The following is a 26311-nucleotide window of genomic DNA, read 5'->3' on the forward strand; positions in this document are numbered from 1 at the left end:
TTTTCATGCTCGCACGTAGGGAATGTCCGACAGTAGGCTTGAAGAAAGAAGAGRCTAAAAGCCGAAGAGGCCCCCACTTAACTGTGGCTCAAGAGGGCAACTACAGACTTAATGAGTTATTTTCAAGTTCGACAGCATGGTTGAATTTTTTGAAAATAGCTTGTTGGTCATTTTTTATTGCTTGATTTTTCATTGCTCGTCAATAATTTATAGTGGTTTTTTAAGAATGGAAGTAACTAACATAGTTTGCTGAATGTTTCAGGTTACCATCGTGGGATTTGCTACACCACCCACCACACATCGAACATAATTTTTCCTAAAAATAAATCGAGTATTGAATAAATTTTATATTACATGATATTTGTTTTAAAAAACAAAATATCTTCATATTATTTTATAGTACAATACTATTCCCGAATTCCCGTTCCAATATCATATCATTTTTAAATTTCCTATTACACACAGTTTCCCCACTTTTCATTCGTCATTTCATTCGTAGAAACTAATTATCTTATAATGTTTTTTAATGATTCTTTTATTTTTTTAGGTATTAAGATTTAATCAATTATTGTTGAAACTCTTCATTTTATTTTATTTTTTTTCAGGATATGATTAATTCCAATGGGGATTTGTAAGTATTGGATTTTCATTTAAACAAGGAACATGCTTTCGTTGCATTCATTGCATCTTTGCAAATCCAAAATAATCTTTCTTTTTTCTTTTTCAGGTTTGTTTCCAGTATTCTTTTCAATGGGTAGCGGGTAGATTCTTTCTTTGCGAAGAAAGGTCTACTTCAGGGATGCGACCCTGCCCACGCGAGCCATGATTTTTTCCTATTTCCAATGGTTGGAAGAAATCATGTCCTTACCTAGAATTTTCCCCTCTTCCAAACCATCCTTTCTTTAATATTTTGTTGGCAGGATGAATTATGGAGACGATGCAAAATTCTTTTCAAGAAGAGGTGAAAGGGGGGACCAGAAGTGGACTAAGTTATGGTAAACGGTAGTATTTTAATTTGTTTATTACTTTAATATTGCATCGAACTCGTGAAAAAAATCATTGTTAATGCACTTTCATGTTTTTACAAATACCATGGATCAGTCGAAATTTTTACAGGTACCATGGATCTTTTTACAAAAACAATGGATTAGTCGAAATTTTTACAGGTACCATAGATCAGTCCAAGAGGAGGCGGAAACGAACCAAAAAAGGACTGAGTTATGGTAAATGGTTGTAGAAAATAATTATTTCTATAAGTAAATGTGTGTGTGTGAATATTTTTATCAGTTTATTGTTTTATATAACTATTCCGTCCAAGAGGAGGAGGAAACGGACCATAGGAGGACTGAGTTATAATAAATGATAGTAGAAAATAATTATATCTGTAAGTAAATGTGAATATTTTTAATCACTTTATTGTTTCATATAACTATTCCGTCCAGGAGGAAGGTGAAGTGGATTAGAAGAGGACCAGTGGAGGACCAGAAGAGGACTTTGTTATAATAAAGGATAGTATAACGTAATAAATTGTATAATTAAATGTATTATTTTATTCTGTTTATTGTTCTCCCTGTAGCATCGCACGCGTGTGATAATTATTCTAAATTTATTTTATTTGTTCATAGGTTCCATGGAACAACCCATAATTGCATACATTTTATATTATTTTACATTTTTTTATGTAGATTCAAAATTATTATGTATAAAATATTCATTAATTGTAATCTTCGTATGTGTAATTATTAAAATTATATTGAACTGTATTAATTTTCACTAAAATCATGGATGTAACTTGAATTTTATTCAGATGCACTCCTCGTTTTCATTTTCTTATTCAGTTTTCAGACTTTCCTCTTCATTCTCGATAGTAATTAATTGTAAGGATTTTTCGAATTAAACTCTTAGGGTTGGGCCTAAGAGTGGGGCTCATTAAAAAACGTTCTCGGGGTGATCATTTTCTTTGGTTTCAATTTCATTCGGATGGGGACATCTTCAGGATGCACATCCCGGGTCTTCAGAAGTGGTTACCTCCTCGTGGTTAGACCTGGGCAATGGTATTTTACTTTCAGTATAATGTTTAACATATTTTATATGTTATACATTCCATTGCAAGTAAAATCTAGCCAAAGACCGCTTACCATAAACATTATAAATGTAATTAGTTTCTTTTAACTTCCCACCTGATATCATATTCCCTCACTCCTTTCTTTGATTCCTTCTGTCCATTTCATCTATAGAAACTAATTACCTTATAATGTTTTTTAATATCTTTTGTATTTGTAAAAATACTAGGAAGTAATCCAACATTGTTGACATTTAATTTTTATTTTCTTTTGTTTCAGTATAGGATTAATTTTAATGTACGTGTAGAGGTATCGGTTTTTGAATAATTTTTATATATTTGTAATACTTTTTTAATTCCAGCCAAATAACAATCGCGATTTAAAAGAGAATTTGTACACGATGCATTCATTGCATCTTTGTAGTTCTAAAATAATGTTTTTATTTTCAGATTTGTTTTCTATCATATATTATTTTCAAAAGATTTAACACTTCACATTCCTTTTAATTTATTCTCAATTGATTTTTTTAACTCGGTGTTGAAAAATTTTTAATATTATAAATGTATAATTCTAAAAAGAATTATTTAAATCAATTTTATTTCTAATTTTCTATAAACATTATTTAAAATTTTGCGCTAAATGATGTTAGTAAAATGCTGCCACCTAGCGGCCGAGTTTGGTGGTCAAGATCCTTATTGTTGAGATGTGTTTAAATGTTGCTTTTGAAATATATTGCCACTAATACATTAATTAAATAACTGAAAGTTTCATAAAATGATTTTGATTTTTAAACATATTTTTAATAAATACACTGGGATTTGATTCCGATTAATAAAATCGCTTCAATCGATTGTAAAGTTAAATTTTGCTTAAATTTGTATTATTTTGTAATTTATAACATAAATTAATTGTAAGTAGGAAATATATTTGTTGTTTGTTCTTATCATATTCATAACTAGATAAAATAGTTCTATTAGTTGATAGTTAGTCAAGTGTGCCTATCTTATACTTATTCAATAATGGTTGTAACTTCACCTGGCGGTCGTTGATTTCATAAAAATTTAGATTCGATTGTACTTCAATATGGCGAACCGCGACAAAGGACGCAAAAAGTGGGGTGGATTTTCACAAGGTACTTTAAGAGAAATAACATTTTCACGGGATTGTGTCAAAATTTTATGGTGATTTTGTGAGCCAAATTCATAAATAAATAGTTATAGGGCCTGCAAGTCTCCAGCAATTTCCGTTGGATAAACCCATAAAGCTAACCTCAACCAAACAAGCTAACCTAAAAGTATAGAAAGCATTGTAATATGTAGTAGTTTACAAACATTTGTTTCTGCTAGATTAAAACGCGCTAATATTCTTAATTATTTATGAAACATACTCTAATGCTATATAAGTGCTTTAAGTTAACGTGAATTATGTAACAATTTTTCAATATTCAGACTTTAATATTTAATTACTGCCAAGAATGTAAACAGGCCATAATACGTTTTCCGTATCTTTATGTTATCGTTTTTTAAACACTTTTTCTTTTATCTTAACATTTGTACATAAATGTGTAGTTAAATTTAGTAAAAAGACCTATGATTTTTAAAAGTGATAATGCAATAACAAAGAATCTAGTTTATCTTCTATATTAAACGGAATGTGTTTATACTAAGAGCTAATATATTTGATTATAATAATCTTTCTAAGTAAATTTATAAGCAGTGTCAGTCAATAGTTTCGCTATTTATTGCATAAATTTAATAAAATATTTAATTAATTACAGATATATAATATTAAATTATAAGAAATAATACTTTATAATTGTATTGTGCAGTTAAAAATTGGTTGCTTACTAGTAGGATTATAATCATTAGTAAATATTTTAGCAAATCTTTCTTGGTAATGTACTGTATACTTTCAGATAGTATACAAAGCTTTAAATTGGAAAAAGAAAAATCAGTAGGAATGCGTGGTGGATGCAATAGAGCACCGCAAGCTTTGTACAGACCAGGGAGTGGTCCACTTCGAAAATCGGAGAAATTTGCTGATGACTTTGATCATGAAAATAATTCACAAGTAAAAGCAAAGTCAACATCCGTCCAACATCGTTTAAAGCAATCGCAGTCTAATAGATGCAGTCAGCTGCACCACAGTCCATCACCTCCTCATGCAGAAAATCTAAATGAGAAATTGAATGATATGCATATTAATTTTAAAAATGATAACAGTGATCAAGTGCAGGAAGGTTTTAAAAGTAACTATGGTGGAGATCCAAGAAGGAAAAACAGGAAGCCAGAACAGCAATTGTACGTACCTAAGAAAGTGAAGGAAGCATTGGCAGAACAGGATGTAGCGAATAGGTGATCTTAATTATTATCAGTATAAAGTTAACGCTTGTTTAGGAAAGGGTAATTAATTAAATTTATAAGTACATAGAAAAAGATTGCGTTGGTTTTGGTATCTATATACCAACATTTATAATTTATACATAAAACAGAACATGAATCAAACAATATAAATTTAGGTATAATTCTAGGCGTGAGGTTTTTCTTATTGCTTTAGAAAAGCGACATTGTCTTTTTTACATTGTGCTAAATTTTTTTGGGTTTATTAGGTTTGATCGTGATCATGAAAGAGAAGAAAGTGAAGATCGTGATTCTCATTCCAATCGTAGTTTTAAAGTTCATAAACATCGTAATCGTTCAGATGGTCGTAGTGGAAGAGATGAACACAATAAACGATTTTTGGGTAACCGCAGGAACCATACCAATGAAAATGAAGAGAGTTGGAGATCGGAGTCTCCATTATCTGCTAAAAATTATGGTAACAGAAGAGATAATCTCAGAGAAGTTAGACAGGTTAGGAAATATATAATTTGCATACTCGTTTTATTGTAGCTACTTAGAATTACCATATTAGATTTTACTTAATTGTAGTCTATATATTTGTTATGATTAGGGTTCAGAACCACTTTTTGTAACACCAAACAACCCAAGTGATTATTCTCGTACTCGAGATACACGTAGTGTAGAACCCGCTGGATATCCTGACAAGTTTCAGGGTAAACCACCTTCAGGCAAAAAATGTGTTACTAATAAGCTAGAGTATCTACCACCACGTTTCCAAAAGAAATATTTGATTGACAACGGTTTAGCACTGCCTAATACTTCTCTTGGTTCTACAGTCGAAGAGTCTTGGAATGGCACTACTGTAATGTATCAAATAAACTTAATATTTTCATCTCTAGATAAATGTTTTTAATTATTAATATTACTTAATATTTTATGACATACCATAATAGGGATCATCAGTTTATTATCCACCTGAAATTCAACATTCTCAAACTATGCAAAACTTGCCAACTTCTGGTCCATTACCTCCTCAACCTAGTTGGTCTAATACTGTACCTGTACGAAGTAGGGGTAGAGGTAGACTTAGACCGGAAGAAATAGAAGGTCCAACCAATACGTTTAGACCCGTTACTCCGGATCAATGCTCTGCTCCGAGTTCCAGATCTCATACTCCCAGTCAGGAATATACGAATCGGTAAATTATTATTTATGAAATACTGATAGTATGTCAACATAATTTTGTAACATTTTTTTTTCATGTAAAACGGTATATATGTATGAATTATAATAATTAATAGGTCGTATGATCGTCGTGGTAGTAATAGTACTATGTACACAAGTATGGAAAGTTTAAGTCGTGCTGATAGTGTAATGATGCCACCATCAATGTCTACATTATCTAATTCAAATAGAAGTCAGATTTCATCAGAAGAACGTCATAGTGCATCATCTCCAATTCCTTCACAGCACCGTACTTATAATATGTAAGATTCAAGTCTAATCAATTAGAATAAGTAAATTTAGATTTTGACACAGGTTAAATATAAATCTTTTTATTTATAAAGACAAAGAGTAAACAATTCTAATGAACGCAAATCCATGGAAAAATATCGTAGTCAGCAAATGCTAAGTCCATCAAAAAGTGAACCGTTTAGTCCATTACCTGATAGGTCATCAGAACGTACTCTTGTAAGTATCTAGCTAAACAAAAAACAAAAAGCCATCTAGTTTAAATAATTTATGTTATATAGAAATTATTTTGATCTCTGCTTGTAGGATTGGAGTGAAGAGGTTGAATTAAATGAGAAATTAGAAGCACAACATCTGAGCCGTAGTTCATCTATGCAAAGTTTACGCGAAAGTGTAAGTTTATCTGGATTTCAATCAAAAAGAGAGGGCAACAGACGAGGAAGAAGAAGGCACGATAAGAAATCTACAGTTGATTGGTAATTAGAGATATTAATGCATACTTACTATTTGACTCTTAGTGCATTAGTAAATGATCTCTTTTTTACTATTTCACATTTTTTTCTTTTAAGCAACAGCAGTTCAGATAAAACACGAGCGAATAGTCGTGATTGTCAAAATAATGAACAGAATAGAGAAAATGACAGTTATAACAATAATCAAAAAAATAGTCATAATTACAAAAGATATGATCATAGAAGACATCGCAGTATAATTCAACGTAGTCGTGAATCTAGTAAAGACAGAAATTATCGTAGTAGCAGCCGACATTACGAAGAATTGCATAGACCAAGGTGAATGATAATTACTTTATGATGTTCTCTTTACACACATACGCGCACGAACGCACTCACGCATGCGCAAATTAATTATTTTATATGCATACAGTTAATATATGCAACATTTTTTTTAAATCTGTCTAATCTAGACCAGCAGATCGACATTTAGATGAAAATTGGAGAACTGGACGGAAAATGTCAATATGCGATTCAGATGAGGGAAAACAAACTCCCAAAGTATCTTCTCATACTATCCCTACTCCTTTATCAAATACAAATACAAATTCAAATCCAAATCCAAATCCAACAATACGCCAAGCTTCTCCTACAGGGTATACCAATACCCAACCACCAGGGGTTTTAGTTTTACCAGAAACCAATCAATCACCACCTAACAATACTGTTTCTCGGCAACAAGGGTCTCAACAGCAACGAACATTGTTTGATCCGAATAATCCTAATAAGCCTATAGTTGTTACTTCTCCTGGTAGTAGAGCTGTCTCACAGAGGTAATTACATTATAATTTCGTGTTTCTATAGTTAAATGATTGTTAAAAAATTCATTATAATTATTTCCAGAGAGAATCAAACATCATCTCAAACAAGTATTCCTGTTTTTCAATCTCATACGGGCATAGCGCCTTATAATAATTTTCATGCAGCATCATTAGACGGAATATCTTCACCACTTATGATAGATCAGTTCGGCAATATGAAACCTTCTTGGTACGACCCATATTCAGAAAGGTAAGTTATTAGAGTAAACACTAATGGATATATTTTTACTTTAAATAGTTTTTAATATTTTTATGATAATATTTTAATGTGGTTAACAGTTTCCGATCTGCAAAAAATCCTTGCCTTCTGCTGGATATAGGCAGAGCTGACTTAGAATTACAGTGGATGCTAAGTTCTGGTGGTTTCATAACAAATTGGGAAAGGGTGTCCTATATTAGACACTTTCTTCAGGATAGTTTGCTAACATTGCTTAAGACTGATATCAAGTTCTGTCAAGCTGAAAATGCTGAACAACATTTTTGGAAAATATTGTTTTATAATATGATTGAAATGTTGAGGAAAGGAATGTCTAAAGATAGTCCAGAAAGCAAAGAATATTACAAAAAGACGATGCTGAGTATAATTGATGAGGGCACTACATATTTGGAAAATTTAATTACAGTACTTGAAAATACGTATGACTTCAAGGTACAAGCATTTCTCGCATCATCCACGTTACCTAAAGGTCTTGGAATCTTAGGTCTAGCCTTAGTGAGCGCACAAAAAATATTCCTGTTTCTGGGTGATTTAGCAAGGTACAGAGAACAAGCAAATGAAACTACAAATTACGGGAAATCAAGACAGTATGTATATACATATTATTTAATACTTATTATACAAAAGGAATGTTTAATTTTGTTTGAATTTATTTATTTAAAGGTGGTATTCAAAAGCACAACAAATTAATCCAAAGAATGGAAGACCTTATAATCAACTTGCTTTATTGGCACATTATGCTGTACGTATAGCATTATACCATATTGTATTGGGTTGGCAACTAAGTGATTGCGGATTTTGTCAATAGATTATTATTAAAATAATCGCACTCACTTAGTTGCCAACCCAATAGAAAAAGAACTACAGCTTTAGTCATAGCTGATTTCATATTTTTTTCCAGAAACGAAAATTGGATGCAGTATATTATTATATGCGATCTCTTATGGCATCCAATCCTTTTCACTCAGCTAGGGAAAGTTTGCTAGCACTCTTTGATGAAAATAGAAAAAAGGTATGGTCACAAGATATTTAAAACATATTAAAAATTTTTTGTTATGATACTAACGTTAACATTTTAATTTTGTTTTGCTCCCAGTATCTACATTATGTAAGTAAATTTCGATACTTGGTGTGAGTCCTTTAGATATCATACATTACCACGGCCAGAGCTTTAGTAGATATTTTCATTCTATAATTTCTGTTCTTTGTACACTTTTCAGTTTTTATGCGAATATTTCTATGCACTACCGATATAACTTTCATTTGTAGAATAATCATTTATTCAGAAAGAAATGATGCAGTTATAAAAAGTATATTCGCAAAAGTATTTGGAGTAATTAAACTTGTAGTAGATTCGAGGTGCAATGGTCTAATGCACTTTCTTCATCTTTTTTCACAAAACAGTTCATGTATCTTTTTTTAGTTGCTGCTGCAGTATGAAAAAAACATATTGGCATGCATCCTTCTTCTAGTCGTAGGAAGCTATTATTTAATTAAAAGATACAAATAATATACATTAAGACTGTTTAAGTTTCAATTAGGAAATTTTGAAATATTTGTATCTTTTAAAAGTGTAGTTGAGAGAATATGATCTTGTATCAGAATTTGAATCCTTATCAAGATCAAGGACAATCATTTGGTACTACTTCTCATTAATTATCTCTCTCTCTCTCTCTCAATTACAAGATGCATAGCATTATTTATAATTTAAACTAGTAACGATATAAAAATGTATGTACTTATGACACATGCAATTTTAACAGTACGAATCTACGGAACGTAAACGTAAGGAAGAAAGAGAATGGAAGGAAAGAGCCAGAATGAAAGAAAAAGAAGGAGCAAATAACGTTGGAGGAGGATTACGACGAGAAATCTGGTTTCATCCAGGTGGTAGAAGAGTTAGGCGTACAACCACTGCAGCTAGTACGACAGATCCAAGATTGGCACAAAGTGATTTAGAAGAATTAGCACAATTAACGAGTGTTGAGGTATATTAATCAAATTTATTAAATTATTATATTTACGTAATATTGTTTATATGGTATTTAAATAATTTTAGAATTTAATAACATATAGTTATTATAGTTTTATAATTAAAAGGAAATAATCTATAGTGAAAATTTTTATCCTATTAACAGGTGAATAAACGTTTTGTCACATCCTATCTTCACGTACACGGAAAGTTGATCACCAAAATAGGGTAAGTACCAACATCTGTACATTTAAGTCATATTTTGTTTATTTAAATACGAAAAAGATACTTTAAAAGTATCTATTATTTGTGTGTATACGTACATGCATTGTTTCTCTCAAAAACATGTAGTAAAATAATTGAACACAAAAGTATGTATAGCAAGAAGTATACCATTTATGCAATAAGAATTCTTGACTCACCAAATAGCACTATATCTTGTAAGAAATTCTGCCACAAATTTTACAACCAGTCATGGTATATTTACTGTTAATGCAAAAGAACTAGAAATTAGTATTGTAGGTAAGAGATAAAATTGATAGGATGTAATCTACGAAATATGGAAGAAAATTTTCGTTGAATTTCTAGTAAAATTCGTCTTGGGAGAAATTTTCGTCTTATAGTTATTGAACATTGACTTTGGTCTTTTAAATTTACTTTCTCTTCATCTTGTAACGTGTTGAATTTTTATTACGACCTTGCGCTCGAAAATGTGCATAAGAATGTTTTTCCTGTACAATTATATACTTCATTATTCGTTGAACCGATCTAATCTTACTAAAATTATTAAATTTAACTTGTCAATTTATTATGTTTTATTTTTTTAAATTTTGGGTTAACTGGTAGATTATTTTTTAATTTTTGTCAGATAAGAATAACATCATTGTTTTAATCATCGTATTAGTAAAATTGACAATTTAGATTAATAGAAAGCTTTCTTCAAGTTCATGATATTTATGAGCAAGTTAGGAGCAGTAACTGGACAAGTTATGTTCAAAGAGTATGTTTCAGTTGTGGTTGAAGGGTCGTAGTGATCGTGTAAGCCAAAGATGGAGGGCTGGCGTGTAAGCTTTCCCCTTGGTGGTGGTTTGATGGTGCGGTTGAACGCTTGCCCGACTGCCCGACATTTGCATCTCGTAAAGAATGTATAGTTAGTTCTTTTCTATTCCCTTTTTTCATTCGAGACATATCGGATAACAAAATATCGAAAAATCAGCTTCTTGCTTCCATCTCTCTTTTCTCTTTCTCTTTCTCTCTCTGACTGTTCCTCGTGTTTACTGGATGTGACGTTCGCAATAGGCTATACTCGGTACCCTTTGTCCAGTGGCTACCTTGCCGACATTACAATCGGTTGAACCGTCATCTCATCGACGAGCATTCAGATGCATTTGACGTTTTGATAAAGATGTTTCTCTCTGTCGGCGTGAAATTGGAAACCGTTTGAATACGCGTACGGACAAACATCTCGTTGATTCTTTGGCCTATTGCTTCGAATCGACCAGTTCGTATTAATTTGTATCGAAGAGAGGAATATCGTCGACATGTCCTAGCGAGAATGATAATCATCGTTATATCGGTAATCGAAGAATATAAGTACTTACATACATATATATATATATATATACACAAGCGCAATTCAACCATCTGAAAATTGTTAATAACGGCGGACTCGTCAGGAAAGTGTTAATTGATGATCTTCTGGCGCCAGGACTCGATTATCCCGGCAAAAACGTTTTTGCCAAGGTTGTCGGATAATCGTGTAGTCTAACCTTGTATCCGAAGACTATATCTTTTTTTTACCTTAGATAGAGCGACGTCATTCTCGTCAATAGGGTAGCGTTTTGTATTATTTACAAAGTGAAACACTCTCAACTCTTTTATTCGATGGTAGTTATATTTAAGGCGAATTCTATTGGTTAGGTATAGACAAAATTATGTTTAGTTTATTCGTCGAGTAGTATAGAATGAACATATAAATTAAAGAGTATCGTCGTGTTTTATACGATATTAAAGGATACTAAACTTGAGAATCTTACTCGTTCTCGTTATCTCTTGGAATAGCCGATATTTCGTGATGTATCGAGATATATTAACGATTATCTTCTACTAACTGGCAAACATCGTCTATATATGTTACCGTGAAAGACCGAAATTTGAGAATGTCAAGATTCGCATGGTTGCTTGTCAACACATACCAAATATGTCGGTGAAAGACCAAATATTTGGGTTTATTCTTATACATTAATATTTCGTACATACACAAAGCGATCATGTAAATCTTGATATTCTCCAATTTCGGTCTTTCACAGAGTAACATATACATTACTTATTATTAATAAGTTACCGGACACTTGTTCTTTCGTGGAGATGCATATATATTTAAGTATTGATGCTTTGTTTAAACAGTAATTTTAACATGTACATTTGACGTATCTACAATATTTCGGTATTGATCTATATATTAATAATATCGAATTATGCTTGATATATATTTTTGAATAAACACGGAATAAAGCGTTCCTTAGCGAGATTGTCCGAATCTCAGGGTTCCATTAGTAAGAGAATAAGGGTTGGTCAGCTCCAGCGTAACATCCTGGGCGGCGTTTTCTTTCTCGTTAGTAACCTTACTCAAGGTATGATCAGCAACTGGAACGAACAAGCGGAGGAACGTAGACGAAGTTTTCAATTTACTCGGAGGGCTCCGCACGCTCGCGCGCAACATAATTGGTTCTGCGATCAGGAAGTGAAGAAAGAGGAAGAAGAGAGAAGGATAAGGAGGAGGATAAGGAGGAGGATAAGGAGGAGGAGGAGGTTTGCTCCCGCGACCCGTAGAATACACTTACGATCTATAATTGGAATTGTTACTGAACTGGTGCCATTGGTTAGGCGGTTGTTACCGCGTTGTACGTGCATCGTATGGACTTACCTACAGGTTTCTTTGCGGTCGAGAAAGAGAGAGAGATAGAGATAGAGAGAGAGAGAGAGAGGAGAAGAAAGAACATATATGTATGTGCAAGTGGAAAGGTGGGAAGAAGAAGCGGGTGGCTCTCGACGCTCGATCGCATGCTTTTCGCTCTCACTTCGCCTGCTTTTGCCGTGTCCATCCGTTGCTGCTATTATTGCTGCTGTTATTGCTGCTGTTATTGCTGCTGTTATCGTAATAGATTTGGCTCATTACCAGTCGGCCAATGTCCGATTCTCTTGAGTTATATGCTCTTCGGTACAACTTCACGCGTTACCTAGCTTTTCCGAGATTGTATTTCATTGTAGTTAGAATCTCTTTGCTCGATTGTTTTAACAAAATTCATTTGGCAAAAAATCTTTTTCATATATTGTTCAAAAACATTTTATTGTAGTTAAACATTTTTACGAACGTCTATATTTGAGTTATTAAAAAAAAAGAAATAAAAATTTCGAACATTTTCTTGTATTAAATGCGTATACTTGGGAAGGAGGAAAATAACATGGTTGAAATTATTTCGTAACATATCCGTTGTTCGCTGTCGCGAATACGTACTAGTTGAATTTTCTTATTCACTCTATTCGAAAAAAAGCGAAAGGAACCGAAGAGAGAAAAAAAGAGAAGAAAAAATAGGGAAATAAAATGGTAAAAAGAACGGAAAAGTGAAGAAGCGAAGGATAGAGACAGTGTGCGTGCGTTACATATACAGACGCAGGAAGTTGAAGAGTACGAGTGTAAGGTACAGCGTAAGGCCTCGGCTGGTAACACACATAGCTTTCTGATGGTCGTTTACCTGCGGCCCTCGTGTGACGACCCCGCCCGTTTCAAGGACACCCTCAGATACCGCAGCTTCGGATCAGAACCCGAGCGTCTTCAACGAACGACCGCGTGTTGTATGCATCTTCCTATAAGACTATCTGGATTTCTCTTGACCATTTGATGGACTTTGATCGACTTCATTGAACTACTTTACCTTTCGAACTGACTTTCCTATTGACATTTGATATCGACGCTGATACAGATTCATCTGTATTTTTTTTTCGAATCTACTTAAGTTATCATGTTGAAATATTTTTTAGTTTTTGGGATCCTTTATGTAGAAGAGTTTCATCTTATATTAAGTATATTTAGATTGTCAAGCTGATTTTCTATTACCATTTCCTTTTTCTTGAGAACATAGCTATACGAAATTTTTTGATTCATGAAGACAATGTCAGGAACGTCGGATCATCGGTAGTCTCTACGGTGATAATTAGCATTGCAGGTGATAGAAAGAATGAACAAATTTCTGATACATTGCTTTCCGATTTTATCGTGAACGTTACACGTGTCGCCTAGAACTAACATGCAACCAATTATGGGACTACATCGTACTTTGATAGTTAACATTAACAGGGCTTGTATGTACAATGTACATTTAATCATCGAACTTTAAACTGAGAGATAGGTAGTTCATTCATGTCACACTAATTTTACATTGATCAATTTATTGTTGTTTGTTCGATTCTTAAATTGTACTATTTAGTAGATCATAATTACCGCTTTACAATAACAAAAAGTTTATTTTTTTCTCTCTCTTTTTTTTTTGGGGAAGGGAGGAGGACAATTCGGGCATTAGTAAGTTTTCTCTGTAAACTTGCTAAGAACACACAATCTTTCTTTGGAATTATTCTCGTAAACGTACCCCGAGTTATTTCAGTCCGTCCGAGATCTTAATTAACAATCACATCTTATGTTAAGCGTAAAACGAAAGTACCGGAATACCGGAGAAACTTGATTTCCAGAGATGCTACAACACAAGTCTATTTCTGTTATTTTTTTTGGGTCATAAAGGAAAAGCATTGCCATTGAGTTTGTCTTTGCTAATATAAACGAAGGACGTTTCGACGATTTTCTGCTAAACGTTTACACACGATTTACTGTGAATATCACGAGGCAATGCACGACTAATAATGTTACTTTATCGTCAGTAAAACAACTTCGAGGGCGAAGAACGTTGAGTGGTTTGATGGTTAAACTCCGATTTAAATATTGTAGTTGAAAGTGTAACTAAAGAAGAGAAAAGGAGATAATGTTACACTTTTGGAATATTTTTTTTTGTAATTTTGACGAAGGAAAGATGCAGTGCTTTTTGACATCGAATATTTTTATTTATAATTTCCATAATAATAAAAAGAAAGATGATAGCAAAATAAAGGAAGAACAATGTATAGCCGAACTATAATCATTCATTGATTTATGATTAGCCAAAATTATGCGTGAAAAGTAAAGATTATAAGTTTCTTAAAGTTGCTTAATTAAGAATTAGGAAAAGACAGATCCTTCTTTCGCAATAGACGCGTTTTTGTTTTTTCAAAGAAATTTCATGAACCAAATAAATTTATTTTTGGTAGTTAAGATTTCACAAAATTTTGATTTGACAAATATATAATGAATATGGATACTCATGGATCTCTCTAATAAAATTAATGTTAAAATTCGATTGAAAAATTTCTATAATTTAAAGTAATTTTTGCTGAAAAGAGTACTGAAAGCAAATTACTCTTAGCAAACATTCAATCTCGCTCATTTTCTTTTACAAGATACGATAAAAAAGAATATTATATACTTTATCGTAAAATCATGCTGCTAGAACGACGTTCTCTGCTTTGATAATAACGCGTTAAACGTTAACTTTGATCCGAGCATAGATCGGTGTTGAACATTTATTGCTTTTTCAGGCATACTTTCTTCGCTCTTTGCTGAGTAGATAGAGGTACGTCAACATTGTAAATGCGAATTAAGTTATGATAATGAGCAAATAATTGTACATCATGCACATCTCTTCTACATGTCGGTATTCATAACTTTGTCCGAGATAGACTGAAGATCTTGAATCCCGAGTCATCTCTCGAAGCATTCTTGCGTTGCTCGTAGCTACGTTCAAGCTTATCCATCAAATATTTTATTCTTGAGTACTTTCTATATTTATTCATCTTTATTTCGTTAATGTTGTGATAAATAGCTATTGACGTTAAAATTATATTTGTATAAAGTTAATTAGACGAATAAGTCATTTTTAAATCTTAATCTTTCGATTTATTGAACGATTAAATATAACACTGTGTGCTCGTAATATAAATTTATCTAATATGTTGTGGTATAATGGCGATTAATTTTCAAAGACGTAAACAAATTAACATTCTTAACTGCAGCGTTCAATGAGTTTTGATCTTATCTCCGATATCGTTAGCGCGGGATATAAGCCTTACGATTAATGATATTTATAGTAAAAGTAATAATATTAATAACAACGTTAGCAACGTGTCGTCTTGCTTACAATTTTCGTTTGATAGTTGGAACTTGTGCAAACAGGAGGTTGTACTATGTGATTGTGACGTTTACCAGTGGATAGGCAGCACGTTTTCTAGATTTTGTAATTTAGATAAAATAGCGTGAATTATCTTTCAGCTTCTAGTCGACTATGATGTACGATCCCTTCTATTAAATCGATCGTGCTATATAAATCATTATACATGATGATAGAGAAATCAAACGTTGAAAACATTATAAATCTTGGCTAGCGATCTCATCAACGTTGTTATTTATAGCCATGAGATGATTTTAAAGGGTATTCTTCGTCCCCTCACAACAGCACATTTTTTAGTATTATATCCTTACACGTTCTCGGCATCTCTTGATCCTGACGGCGGCAGTCGTTCTTTTCGTTATATTTTCAATGTCGACGTCCGAACGAATATTTTTTAGAATATTCTTTTGGAAAGATCATCATAAGGAATCTTCTCCTTTATCTTGTTTCCCGACGCGTCTTCAGACGTGAAAAATAATCTTCTTTGGGTCTAAAAATATATACGGTGTTACTGGTCTCCACTTTGCCGATCTTCTTTTTTCCTCTATCGTTCACCCTTTCAAACGGTAGGCGGTCCTGGATCCTGAATAAAACTACCAAGTACAAATCGTGTCTGATCCTGGATAACGAGTTCTAGATTTTAAAGGCCTGCGTGTTTCATCTTGAGATTTACACATACACATACACGAACTAACTTGTAATGAAACTTATTTAATTACAATTTTTAATATTTTCATTTACTCATGCATATAAAGTATATAGTTATATTTAATTTCTTCGAGAAAAACTAGTGATGATAATGTATAAAATGGTGCTTATATTATCAAATGCTATTTAAATTTTAATTCAAATAAGAAAAAATATTTGCAAATCTACATTTTTTTATGACACATTTTATATTCCAACCGAAAATTTGTCTAACTCCATATCATTTTAACACGTATATTCGAGAATTGAATCAGCGTAAAACATTGCTATTCTCGGTGGGGTCTCTTGGTGTGGGGTACTGTGCGGTAGCGTTGGCATTCTGACCCTGAGATTCTAGCTACACGACGACCTTAGCGTGCTAAGGTGATTTCCTGATGTTCGATGTTTGCCTCCTCCTGATGTTCTCAGTTTCTTATTGAGAAATGGTCGATGAAATAGCAGTAGAAGGAAAGACAGTAGACTCGAAAGATTTATAGTATTTAGAAATCGATCGTCGATTACGTTGAAATTTTTATATTGAAAATTTCTTTTATTAATTTCCATCGATTATCTGTGTATACAGAGATTATGAATAAAATTTGTAGAAGTTTGTGAATGCATTTGCAATCCATCTATTAAAAGTGACGAAGTCTTCTTCGTTGTCCTGAATAGTAATGTAGAGGGATGTATCTACGAAGAGAGAGAAGGCTAAGAAGGAAGCAAACGAAGAAGTTGGAAACTTAATGCTCGTGGTACCGCAGCCACACCGTTGCTATATCGACGAGGAATGGTTATAGTGCCCGGCCCACGCAATCCGTGGGTCATGGACCATGATCTATGGAACACGCCGGAATGCCCCGTTATGCGCTAAAGTGCAAACTTGTTAGTCATAGAGTTACTCGGTGTCGATGGGACTACGGGGGCTGCCGTGGGGGCTGCTTGATGCGATGGTCCGCATTGGCGGTGTGACTGGCTGAAGAAAATGCATGAGCCAGGCTGTCCTCTTTATATCTATCTTTCTCCCTCCCTCTATCTTTATCTCTATCTCTATACCTATCTCTATATCTACTTCTATCTCTATCTCTATCTCTCTTTTTCTTGTGTATGCAATTGTGTGCGCACACAACTGGCCGCTGCAACTCCGTGACATGGCGACCGTGGATCCTGGCCGTATGCCGTTATGCCCTAAAGTGCAATTCTCTTTCTCCTTCCACTGGTTTCACCTCCTTCTTCTCCTACACTCTCTCATCTCCGTAGCTCTGGGTGCTATCGGACCTCCTTCTTATTCGTTCCTTTCTTTTTATATAATATTAAACTAATTGCTCGCGAATATAAGAGGTTTCGGTACAATGTTGAAAAATGATTAGGGATGTTGCTCATGTTTTTAATAAAACATCGGTAATCGCAATGATGTCGACGAAACAATGATAAAAACCTTCCCTAATGATCATAGTCTCGAGTTTCTAATTGCGAGCCGTTCAGTGATGTGATCATTTATCGTTTCCTTGCTAGGTTATTTGAGATTTTCTTCATTGTAACGGTCTTACGTGTTTTTATCCCGATGAAAAGAGAAAAATCAGATGAAAAGAAACAAATTTATTCACAATCGACTAATTGGAAGGATCGGTATCGTAAAGACTGGCGGCACTATTTTTTCATGCTTACGGGGACATTAGAACTTGGTACGTTATCGTATGAATTATTTTTTTGTATTATATGCGAAGGTATCTTGAATCATTGCAACGATATGTGCTTCAAGCTGAAAAGAGAACCGTTCATTTATCTTTTTGTCCACGTGGTTCAATCGATAGTAGAGCTATCATAAGAGCAGCCTTATTAAGATCTCCTAAGTTATTTTGGTCGTATCATAATCTCTTTTTTAGTGATCATAAAAGTGCCATAAACTTAATCGGACTGCAGTGGGTATGAGGAGACATGTTTTTCAATTTGCGTCAACACGCGATACTGGCTGATCATTACTATTGGGATACATAATTTAAATATCAACCTGTTATCTTTTTTCGATCGGTTATGCTCGATATATTAAAACGTTTTTTTGGAAATAGTTCGATTATCTTTATGATTCTGGATCTTGTATCCAAAGTACGAACTGATGCGATCGGATTGAACGCGTCTTTATTTCAAACTTCGTATCTTGAAAGCTTTAGTTTCGAGATTATGAAAGGATAAATTTCGTTGACCATACTTGATCAATGATAACTTTTACAATTAGTTTTTGTCTAGTTTTCCACGAATGTAATTTGTTGGTAAGCTTTTATATTTTTAATTCTTTTTATTTATTCTTTCCGAGTTTACTTCGCGCGAATATCAGTTCGCTTCGGTCATATCGAAATACGTTTTCGTTTTCTCTCATAAAATGAAACGAAGATATAACGAGTAAGTCCTTCGCTTGGTAAAATAAACCGAACGATTAAACGATTGTGCAAGAAACGTGCTTTTTACTGATAGTTGTAAAATAAATTTATTACCGTAGAAGAGACCGTGCAAATACGTAATTGGATATATTAGGAAGAGAATTGAAGAGGTCGATTAAAGGGTTGTTCCTTCCATCCAATGACTGGGCACTAGAAGATGAAATAAATAAGGGCAGGCGATCGCGGGAACACGACTAGCCTTGCAGCACTGTTGCGATATTATCTTGAAATTGGAATATTCTTGGATCTAACAATAAGTGCGGATCGTTAATAAAGAAGTAGGCTTAACTGTGCCGAGAACTCCAATCAAATATCGATAGAAGTTCGTCCTCTCGTTTTTATCCTTTTGCTTATTCTTTATGCGTTAGCACGCAATTATCCTTTTTAATTGCAAACAAGCGAGCTTAATCGAGTGTTGGATACGGATTTATTACGAGCATGGTATTTCGTTTATTCTCTTTTCATGAGGATGCTGTTCTATCAGTAACGGTGTTTGACGAATATAAAATGGCCGTTAAAGCGGACAACCGTGTGAATGCATCTTGATCAATTCCTCCGGCTGGAGTATCTAATTTCAGTAGTCGCGTTGTTCGTGGGATAGCAACCGCGTTAACTGCTTCTGCAACGATCTAAGCACGCTCAGCGCACTTAGTAATCGCCAGCTTCGTTTCAGCGATTGGAGGCTGATTACCAGTGGTCGACCTCAAACGTCTTTATATGCTCTGACTCCGGTTTTAACTCTCTCTTCTCGTCTAGAATAGGTGCTATAAGAATCGTGTAGAAGCATGATCGAGGAAGGGAGGTCCTCGATGTACTCTTACGATCTTTCGTAAGAAGAAGATACCGATACAAACTTCTCTTGGTTCACGGGAAAGGTCCGCTTGACGACGAATCTGTTGTGGAAAGGCATGGGGACGTTTCTTTACGGTCTGATCGAGAATTCTCCGTCGGTTAACGGTACGTCGACACGTCGCACGACCGATCGCCAAGAGGTCGAAACGACAAGAGAGAGAACGTTAGCCAGAAAGAGAAAGAGAAAGAAAGAGAGAGAGAGAGAGAAGGGGTGGGGGTTAAGGAAAGAAATAAAAAGAGGAAGGAAGATGGAGTTCTTTGCCCTATTAACACAACGCATACATACGGAGTATACATAAACTTGTACGATTTATCTTGGTTAGATAGACTCCGAACAGGTATCATTCTAATCTTTAAACAATGTCATTGCTTGACCTGGTGCACGTGTTAATGCAAGAACTGCAGGGGTGTAGAGGAAAGGCTTACGTCATGTGTTTCTTGGATTACAATGGTCGAATGAGCTGTTACGTATTGTAAATTTGCCACTGTGCGTCGTGCTATATAACGACTGAATAGGAAGATGAAGATGAAGATGAAGATGAAAAGAATGAAGAGACAAGAAGGAAAAGGAAAGGCTGTGGGAAAGATAATGAACGTCTAGAAACGATACCGACCGTCGTTTCTCTTTCATCTTTATGAGGATTCTATCTTGGCTTAAGTCCACAAGTAGTGATGGGATCTGAAACGCTTTAGGCTTCATGCGTACTGTCGACCAGTTGCTGACGATCATTAGATACATTAGAATATATGAACGCGTACACACTTGGTCACGGCGAACAGGCAAATAAAAGCTGGTTGCGGTGTGTGACCAGTAAAATACATTCAATCAAATGGACGCGCAGGTACTATAAGAAACTTTCTCGGAGACCGGACACTGCCGAGAATGTAACCTTTTAAAAGATCTAAGAAATTACTATAACTATTTTCAAGACATACATTCTGTTATGTCTTGGATTATAATGAATATAATTAGAAGATTGGTCATAAAATGAAATGAATGAAAAAAGAATAACAATGGATGTAATATTTTTAATGTAATTTTCAAACCGGTCATTCGATCGGGTGTGGTAAGGTTAGTACTAGGTAGAGAGACTGTGAAGTATCTTATTTCAGGGCACACCCACGTTAAGGAGCTTCTGTTACTAATCATTGCCCACACGTATTGCACACTTCGCGTTTATAAAATATATTACACGCCACGTTACTCGTGTTTTGGAATTGCCTAGGGCAAGATCTATATTCCGAGTTTGTGTTCTAAGATACGGACGACACTATTACAGGTTATATACCGATAATAATTAGTATTGAGATTTCCTTTCGTGGTTCTCCCTTCTCTCATGCCGTATCACGATGAAATCAATATCGGCATTGTTCTCGTACCAAAACGTTGACCGTTGGAACGCCCATCCTTCCATCTTTATTCAAGGATACAAAGAGAACGATTAACCGATTGTCAGATTGAATACGCGTACGTACCTTTTCATTGGCAATGCTAAGGGGAAATATAAAATATAGCGAATTTATATCAAGTAAAGGTTATAAACCGATGCGAAGTCGCATTGCACTCGCCTCGCAATTAAAGAAAAAATTTTTAAAAATCAATAAGATAATAATCCTCTTGCCTGACGTGAGAAAATATAGATATTCTGAGAACGCGTCGAAGAAATCACAAAATTATTTGTCCTATCGTGCGAAGAAATATGAAAGATTTTTACAATTTACTTTATTTATTTATTTTGTTTTGTTTTGTTTATAAACGACTCGTTTTCATATTCATCGCAAATGATTGTATAGGAAAAATATACGCTATCGAAAAAGATCAGAATTCTTCAACTAAGAAAAGCCTCGCTTAATATTCATCGCATTTATTCAGTCCATCGGTAGTAACTTGCTTTCTCGTTTGTCTTTCTATCTAGTTGTTACATTCTTTTACAATTAGCATTATTATTGTACGTGCTCGTACTTCGTTCTGTTGTTCTTTTAAGGTAGCACTCTAAGGTAGTTTGTTTTTACATTTTTCTTCTGTCTTGAAAAAGTCAACTCGGTATAAAGTAATAAGTTTTACATTCTATCTTCTCTAGTAAAATATCTTGCATTTTGATGCATATTTTATATATTATATATTCACGTATTTAAAGTGGTCATATTTTATATTATCGTGGCGGCTTCATTTGTTTACTGGTAGTCTACTTGTTTAAGTGGCTGTAACGCTGACTTGACCTAGGGTCTTTGATATACGATTTACCTAACGGGTAATATAAATATGTTAAAAGACCTTTGAACTTTTCTCGTGAATAGATGTGCTTCCTTATAAAACAGTTCAGTACTCTACTATTTATGCACTGGTTAACATGGAACCTAATATGACAATTAGTTTAATCGATGAGGATTAGCAATATCAGTATTAAACTGATTTGAAGATATATTCAATATCATGAAAGCTTTGGATAATTTTTGAAGACGACTGTTAACCAGACCGAAGCTTATAAAAGATGTATAATTTATCGAACGTTCGTGGGGCTGGTTGTATTTTCGGATGAGTTTTCATTTATTTACCGGACAATCTTCCAGTCGCATCGATTTTCCCGTCAAGCGGGGTATTTATATCGTATATCTCGCAGTCATACTTCGAATGATATGAACTCGTATTTTATTTATCGAGGATACATACACTGATCTCTCTCATGATGTAGACTCGTTTAGATGAAATAAACGTGTATGTTTATTTGTGAAATAGAAAAATAAATAAGATATGAAAAGTATTAAGTCTTTATATTTCTTATTTTCTTTTTTTTTTTTTTTTTTCAGAATGGAAACCTTTCAAGAGGCCGGCGTACAGATGTTAAAAGAATTCAGAGCTCTGTTGCAACACTCGCCGTTACCGCTTCCTGGCACGCGTTTGCTACAACTCTTGGCTCTGAACATGTTCGCGATCGAGACGACACAGTTAAAGGGTGAGTAACTTTTATCTCAATCGCACGAATCTCTTATCATTTTCGAATGTTTTTATGTGTTCTCCGTGTCTTGAAACGGAGAACTTCACGGAGAAGAAACTTACTTTACTCTCCGAGCGAATCTCTTAAAAAGGCAGTGTAAGATACCAGCGAGGATAGATCGATAAAAGCGCGCGAACTCGACTTTTCAAGCAGATAAGCCGTAAACTGACCACATTTATTTTAAGAGGAACAGAAAGTTGTCGCGACAACGGCTTTGCTTGTACTTTAGATTGAATCTTTTTTCATGTCCAATCTCTTATCATTATTTGATATTATTGCACAAGGTAGAATGTTTCTGAGAGATTTCATTGTTTCACGTCCCTTTGATGCTGTTACAGTTCGTATATGCTCGATTAAAAACAAAATAAAAACATTTGGTAACTCTTATTATAAAATCTTATGCTTGTAAATGTTGCTTATAAAGTAGATATAAATGATCTACAAAAATGATATTTCTTTTATTAAATGATTTGTCAGGATTTATGTAGAAGAATACCCATTGAGATTTGATTAGACCGCGATATTTTGCATGCTTTATGCATGCTTGTGCGCGTACAAAGATGCGAGCATTTACAAATGAGACTAATTACTTTGCAAGATCATATTGATTATCATCTTCTCTGAGAAATTTCACGAAAGTACGAACGTTTAAGATTTCGTTTTTTTTTTTTTTTTGCAGTGCTGTCGTGCATACATAATGTATATCTTAAAGGGCCACATATTGCTTTATTTTTGAGATTATTTATGGAGGTCGCTCATGGCTGTCCAATCAGGTAGAAATCGTCGAAAGGATAATGTGGGCGTTAAAAGTTTTAGCCCTTTTAACCGAACGCCACCTTCTTATAGGCTGAACGAACGCAGACCGTAAATTCTGTGGGGGGACTGCTTAGCTTTACGAGAGATACTTCGTGGAAAGGCAAATCATTTGAGAAGCGGGGTGCATCGTCGTAAGACGAATACGATCCTTTAGTGGTAATAAAACTAATCGCCACCTGTCACGTACAGCGCTAAGTCGCCCACTAAATCTATCTATCGCTTTTGTTGGTTTTTTTCAACGCCGATCGAATCTCTAGCAGCCAAGTAAAAACGTCGTTTTACCTGTAATTATCGTTACATGTTAACTTGTGATTAAGAACATTTCAGTTTGAAAATCAAAAGCCATCATATTCGCATGAGAACCTTCTACCTTTAGCATCTGAATCATCCTGAAAGACGCCGTGAGTCATATCCTTCGGGATTCGTCGTCTTTTTAGCGCGAAACCAGCTCTCCGCGTCAACGAGAATGGTTTTTTACACCTGCGTGCAGCCACCGGACCCTTATAATTATCACTAATTCCTACATGAGAAAGAGAGAGAGAGAGAGGGAGGGGGGAGACTAGTTCCACTGGGGATGGAATTCTCTCTGAGTCATTGCTGCTTCTTCGTTGCTCTATTTTCGAAGTAAAACTTTTCTGCGGCGTGTTATTCGTACTTACTTCACTTGCTGACGACGTTGAAAGCGGTTTAAACGCAAACTTTTTCCGAAGAAATTTTTTGTTTGTACATTTATGATATTTCTTAGAAGCTATTATATCTTCTTCTTTTTTTTTTTTTGTAAAAATACACGCAATATCGTAATTTACTAGGAATTGAAAATTGTCACTAAAAGAGCACTTACGAATAGTAAAAAATGAAATAAATTTGTTTTAATATTTCGACATCAAAAAATTGCATTATCCACACGTACAAATTATACATGGTAATTGGTACGATAGTACATCATGGTATTGCACATTCATACATTAATCGTTGATAATTTTTCCTATCTACATGACTTTTTCTCCATTAATACTGATGTAATATTTGGATATCATATCGTTATCGTCATTCTGGTCGTCATTGTCCCACGTAGAGGAAATGGAAAAAAATGTGAAATAATTAATTATCATCGCGTCAGCGGTATCACAGGCTGATAAATTACGAGCGCTCGATTCACCATCGTGTTCTTGTCCTCCACGCTAACGAACCAGTTCACCCAACCTTTACTGTTTTCGAGCTGAGCTTTAATTATCCCGCTACTGGCTCGATGATCGAGCATGGCGAATCGTTTCCGATCGTAGCTTCTCCATGTATGCCTGTTCGAACGTAGAATGTGACCATTGGTGGGTAGTGTAAACAGCCACCAGGAAGCGATCGGTATCATGGTGATCACCGTCCATCAGATTCGACCAATAATTGAAATCGTAAACATTGTTGGTGATGGTCCATTGGGTTTATGCATGCATGTCAATACAGTCTGCGGTCGATATCGAGAAATGTTAGGACGTGTATCTTCATCATCCTTAAACCACTATGACGCATCCCTTCGGTTATATTTCATACGTTTATTTCTCTCAGTCGTGCTTCCAAAATAATAATGAATAACTTATTCCTAAAGTTTAAATAAAAAATAAAAACACCGAGAAATGAAAAGAAAAGAAAAGACGCGTCCCATTCTGTCTTGAATTCGCGTGCAAAAAAAACATTTAGTCTTATATCTTGGAAAGTTTTCGCGACTGTTTTACGAACAAGTTGTAAATTAACAGAGAACAAGGATAAATCTCTCATTTATCGAACTAACGTTAACTCGATGTTGATTAGGATCGGTTGATTGTGATAATATCTTTCGAGAATCATTGGTTGAGTTTTTCTTTTAGAGAATGTACTCTAAACTCACAGGTGATGACTATCATTTTATATATATATATATTTTAAGTATATTTTATCGTAGCTGCGCGTCTTTCATTTCGCGCTACGTTTCGCATCAAGTGGGAAATATCTATCTCGTTCGAACGTACGTACGTTTCTCGGTGAATCGTCGAGTCATCTTCGAGACATCCATCAGATCCACTTTGTCGGCAATAGAATCGAAAGCACTCGGGACTGTCAAGCGCGGTAGCCGAAGATATTGCTCCGAGAGAAGCAAGATAATCCAGGTTTCTCTGACTATACTAGTTCACGATGAAGAGATTCCCTAGGAAAAGGGGTAAATAACCTTTCTCTTGATTTCCTCTCTTTTTCTTACTTTTCTCACCGATTTCTTCCAACTTTAAACGATTCGGTCATTACTAGATCTCGATATTCTTCCTATCTTCTCGAAGAAACTCGTCTTTTGGTGAATTGCCATAGTGACTAATATAATTAATCGTCGCCTTCCTTCCTATCTTTGTTCTTTGAATATAATCCGATTTTCAACTTCGTTCAATTATTCACTGACGTCTTATCACCGTGTTTGGTCGCGAAAATCAGTATAATTTATGGAGGATTTTACACAAATTCCTTTACTCCGTATTATCTAGAAAATAATTATTTAATATCATCTTGGGATATTTATATAAATTTATTATTTATAAGTATTATGTATATTAATAAGCTTTCGAGATCTATTTAAAGAAGTTTATTTATACTAACAGTAAGATATCTTTTTCGTTAATGGGATATCTAGATCACAAATATTGTTTACTCGATTTAAGTTAATCATAAAGTAAGAATAATCTATTTGGAATTATATTTATAATGTTATAAATCGATAAAAGAATCGCTGAGCGTGAATTACCAACTTATGTATGCAAGTATGAACTTTCATTTTTACAAAATTTTTGAAAATGCAAT

General features: G+C 34.2%; 1 protein-coding gene across 5 annotated transcripts in view; it reads left to right on the plus strand.

The window, feature by feature from the left end:
• The first annotated feature begins 3129 nt into the window (after window positions 1–3129).
• LOC106786826 (telomerase-binding protein EST1A) overlaps window positions 3130–26311 on the plus strand; it is a 94861-nt gene continuing 71679 nt past the window's right edge. The window contains exons 1-18 of one of the 5 annotated variants that reach the window (XM_014748627.1): window positions 3130–3195; window positions 3979–4417; window positions 4672–4915; window positions 5016–5267; window positions 5359–5603; window positions 5707–5892; window positions 5974–6097; window positions 6185–6354; window positions 6448–6669; window positions 6804–7163; window positions 7234–7401; window positions 7491–8015; window positions 8092–8170; window positions 8330–8440; window positions 8525–8536; window positions 9192–9416; window positions 9567–9628; window positions 22494–22639. In XM_014748627.1, the coding sequence (XP_014604113.1) occupies window positions 3147–3195; window positions 3979–4417; window positions 4672–4915; window positions 5016–5267; window positions 5359–5603; window positions 5707–5892; window positions 5974–6097; window positions 6185–6354; window positions 6448–6669; window positions 6804–7163; window positions 7234–7401; window positions 7491–8015; window positions 8092–8170; window positions 8330–8440; window positions 8525–8536; window positions 9192–9416; window positions 9567–9628; window positions 22494–22639 (3619 nt within the window). In that variant the 5' untranslated portion in view covers window positions 3130–3146. Of the gene's footprint in view, window positions 3358–3978; window positions 4418–4671; window positions 4916–5015; window positions 5268–5358; window positions 5604–5706; window positions 5893–5973; window positions 6098–6184; window positions 6355–6447; window positions 6670–6803; window positions 7164–7233; window positions 7402–7490; window positions 8016–8091; window positions 8171–8329; window positions 8441–8524; window positions 8537–9191; window positions 9417–9566; window positions 9629–22493; window positions 22640–26311 lie in introns of all 5 variants that reach the window. The other 4 variants (XM_014748628.1, XM_014748631.1, XM_014748632.1 and 1 more) reach the window with 4 other exon arrangements.

This window comes from Polistes canadensis, unplaced genomic scaffold, assembly GCF_001313835.1.
Source record: "Polistes canadensis isolate GaletaPanama2010 unplaced genomic scaffold, ASM131383v1 scaffold_84, whole genome shotgun sequence".
NCBI lineage: Eukaryota > Metazoa > Arthropoda > Insecta > Hymenoptera > Vespidae > Polistes > Polistes canadensis.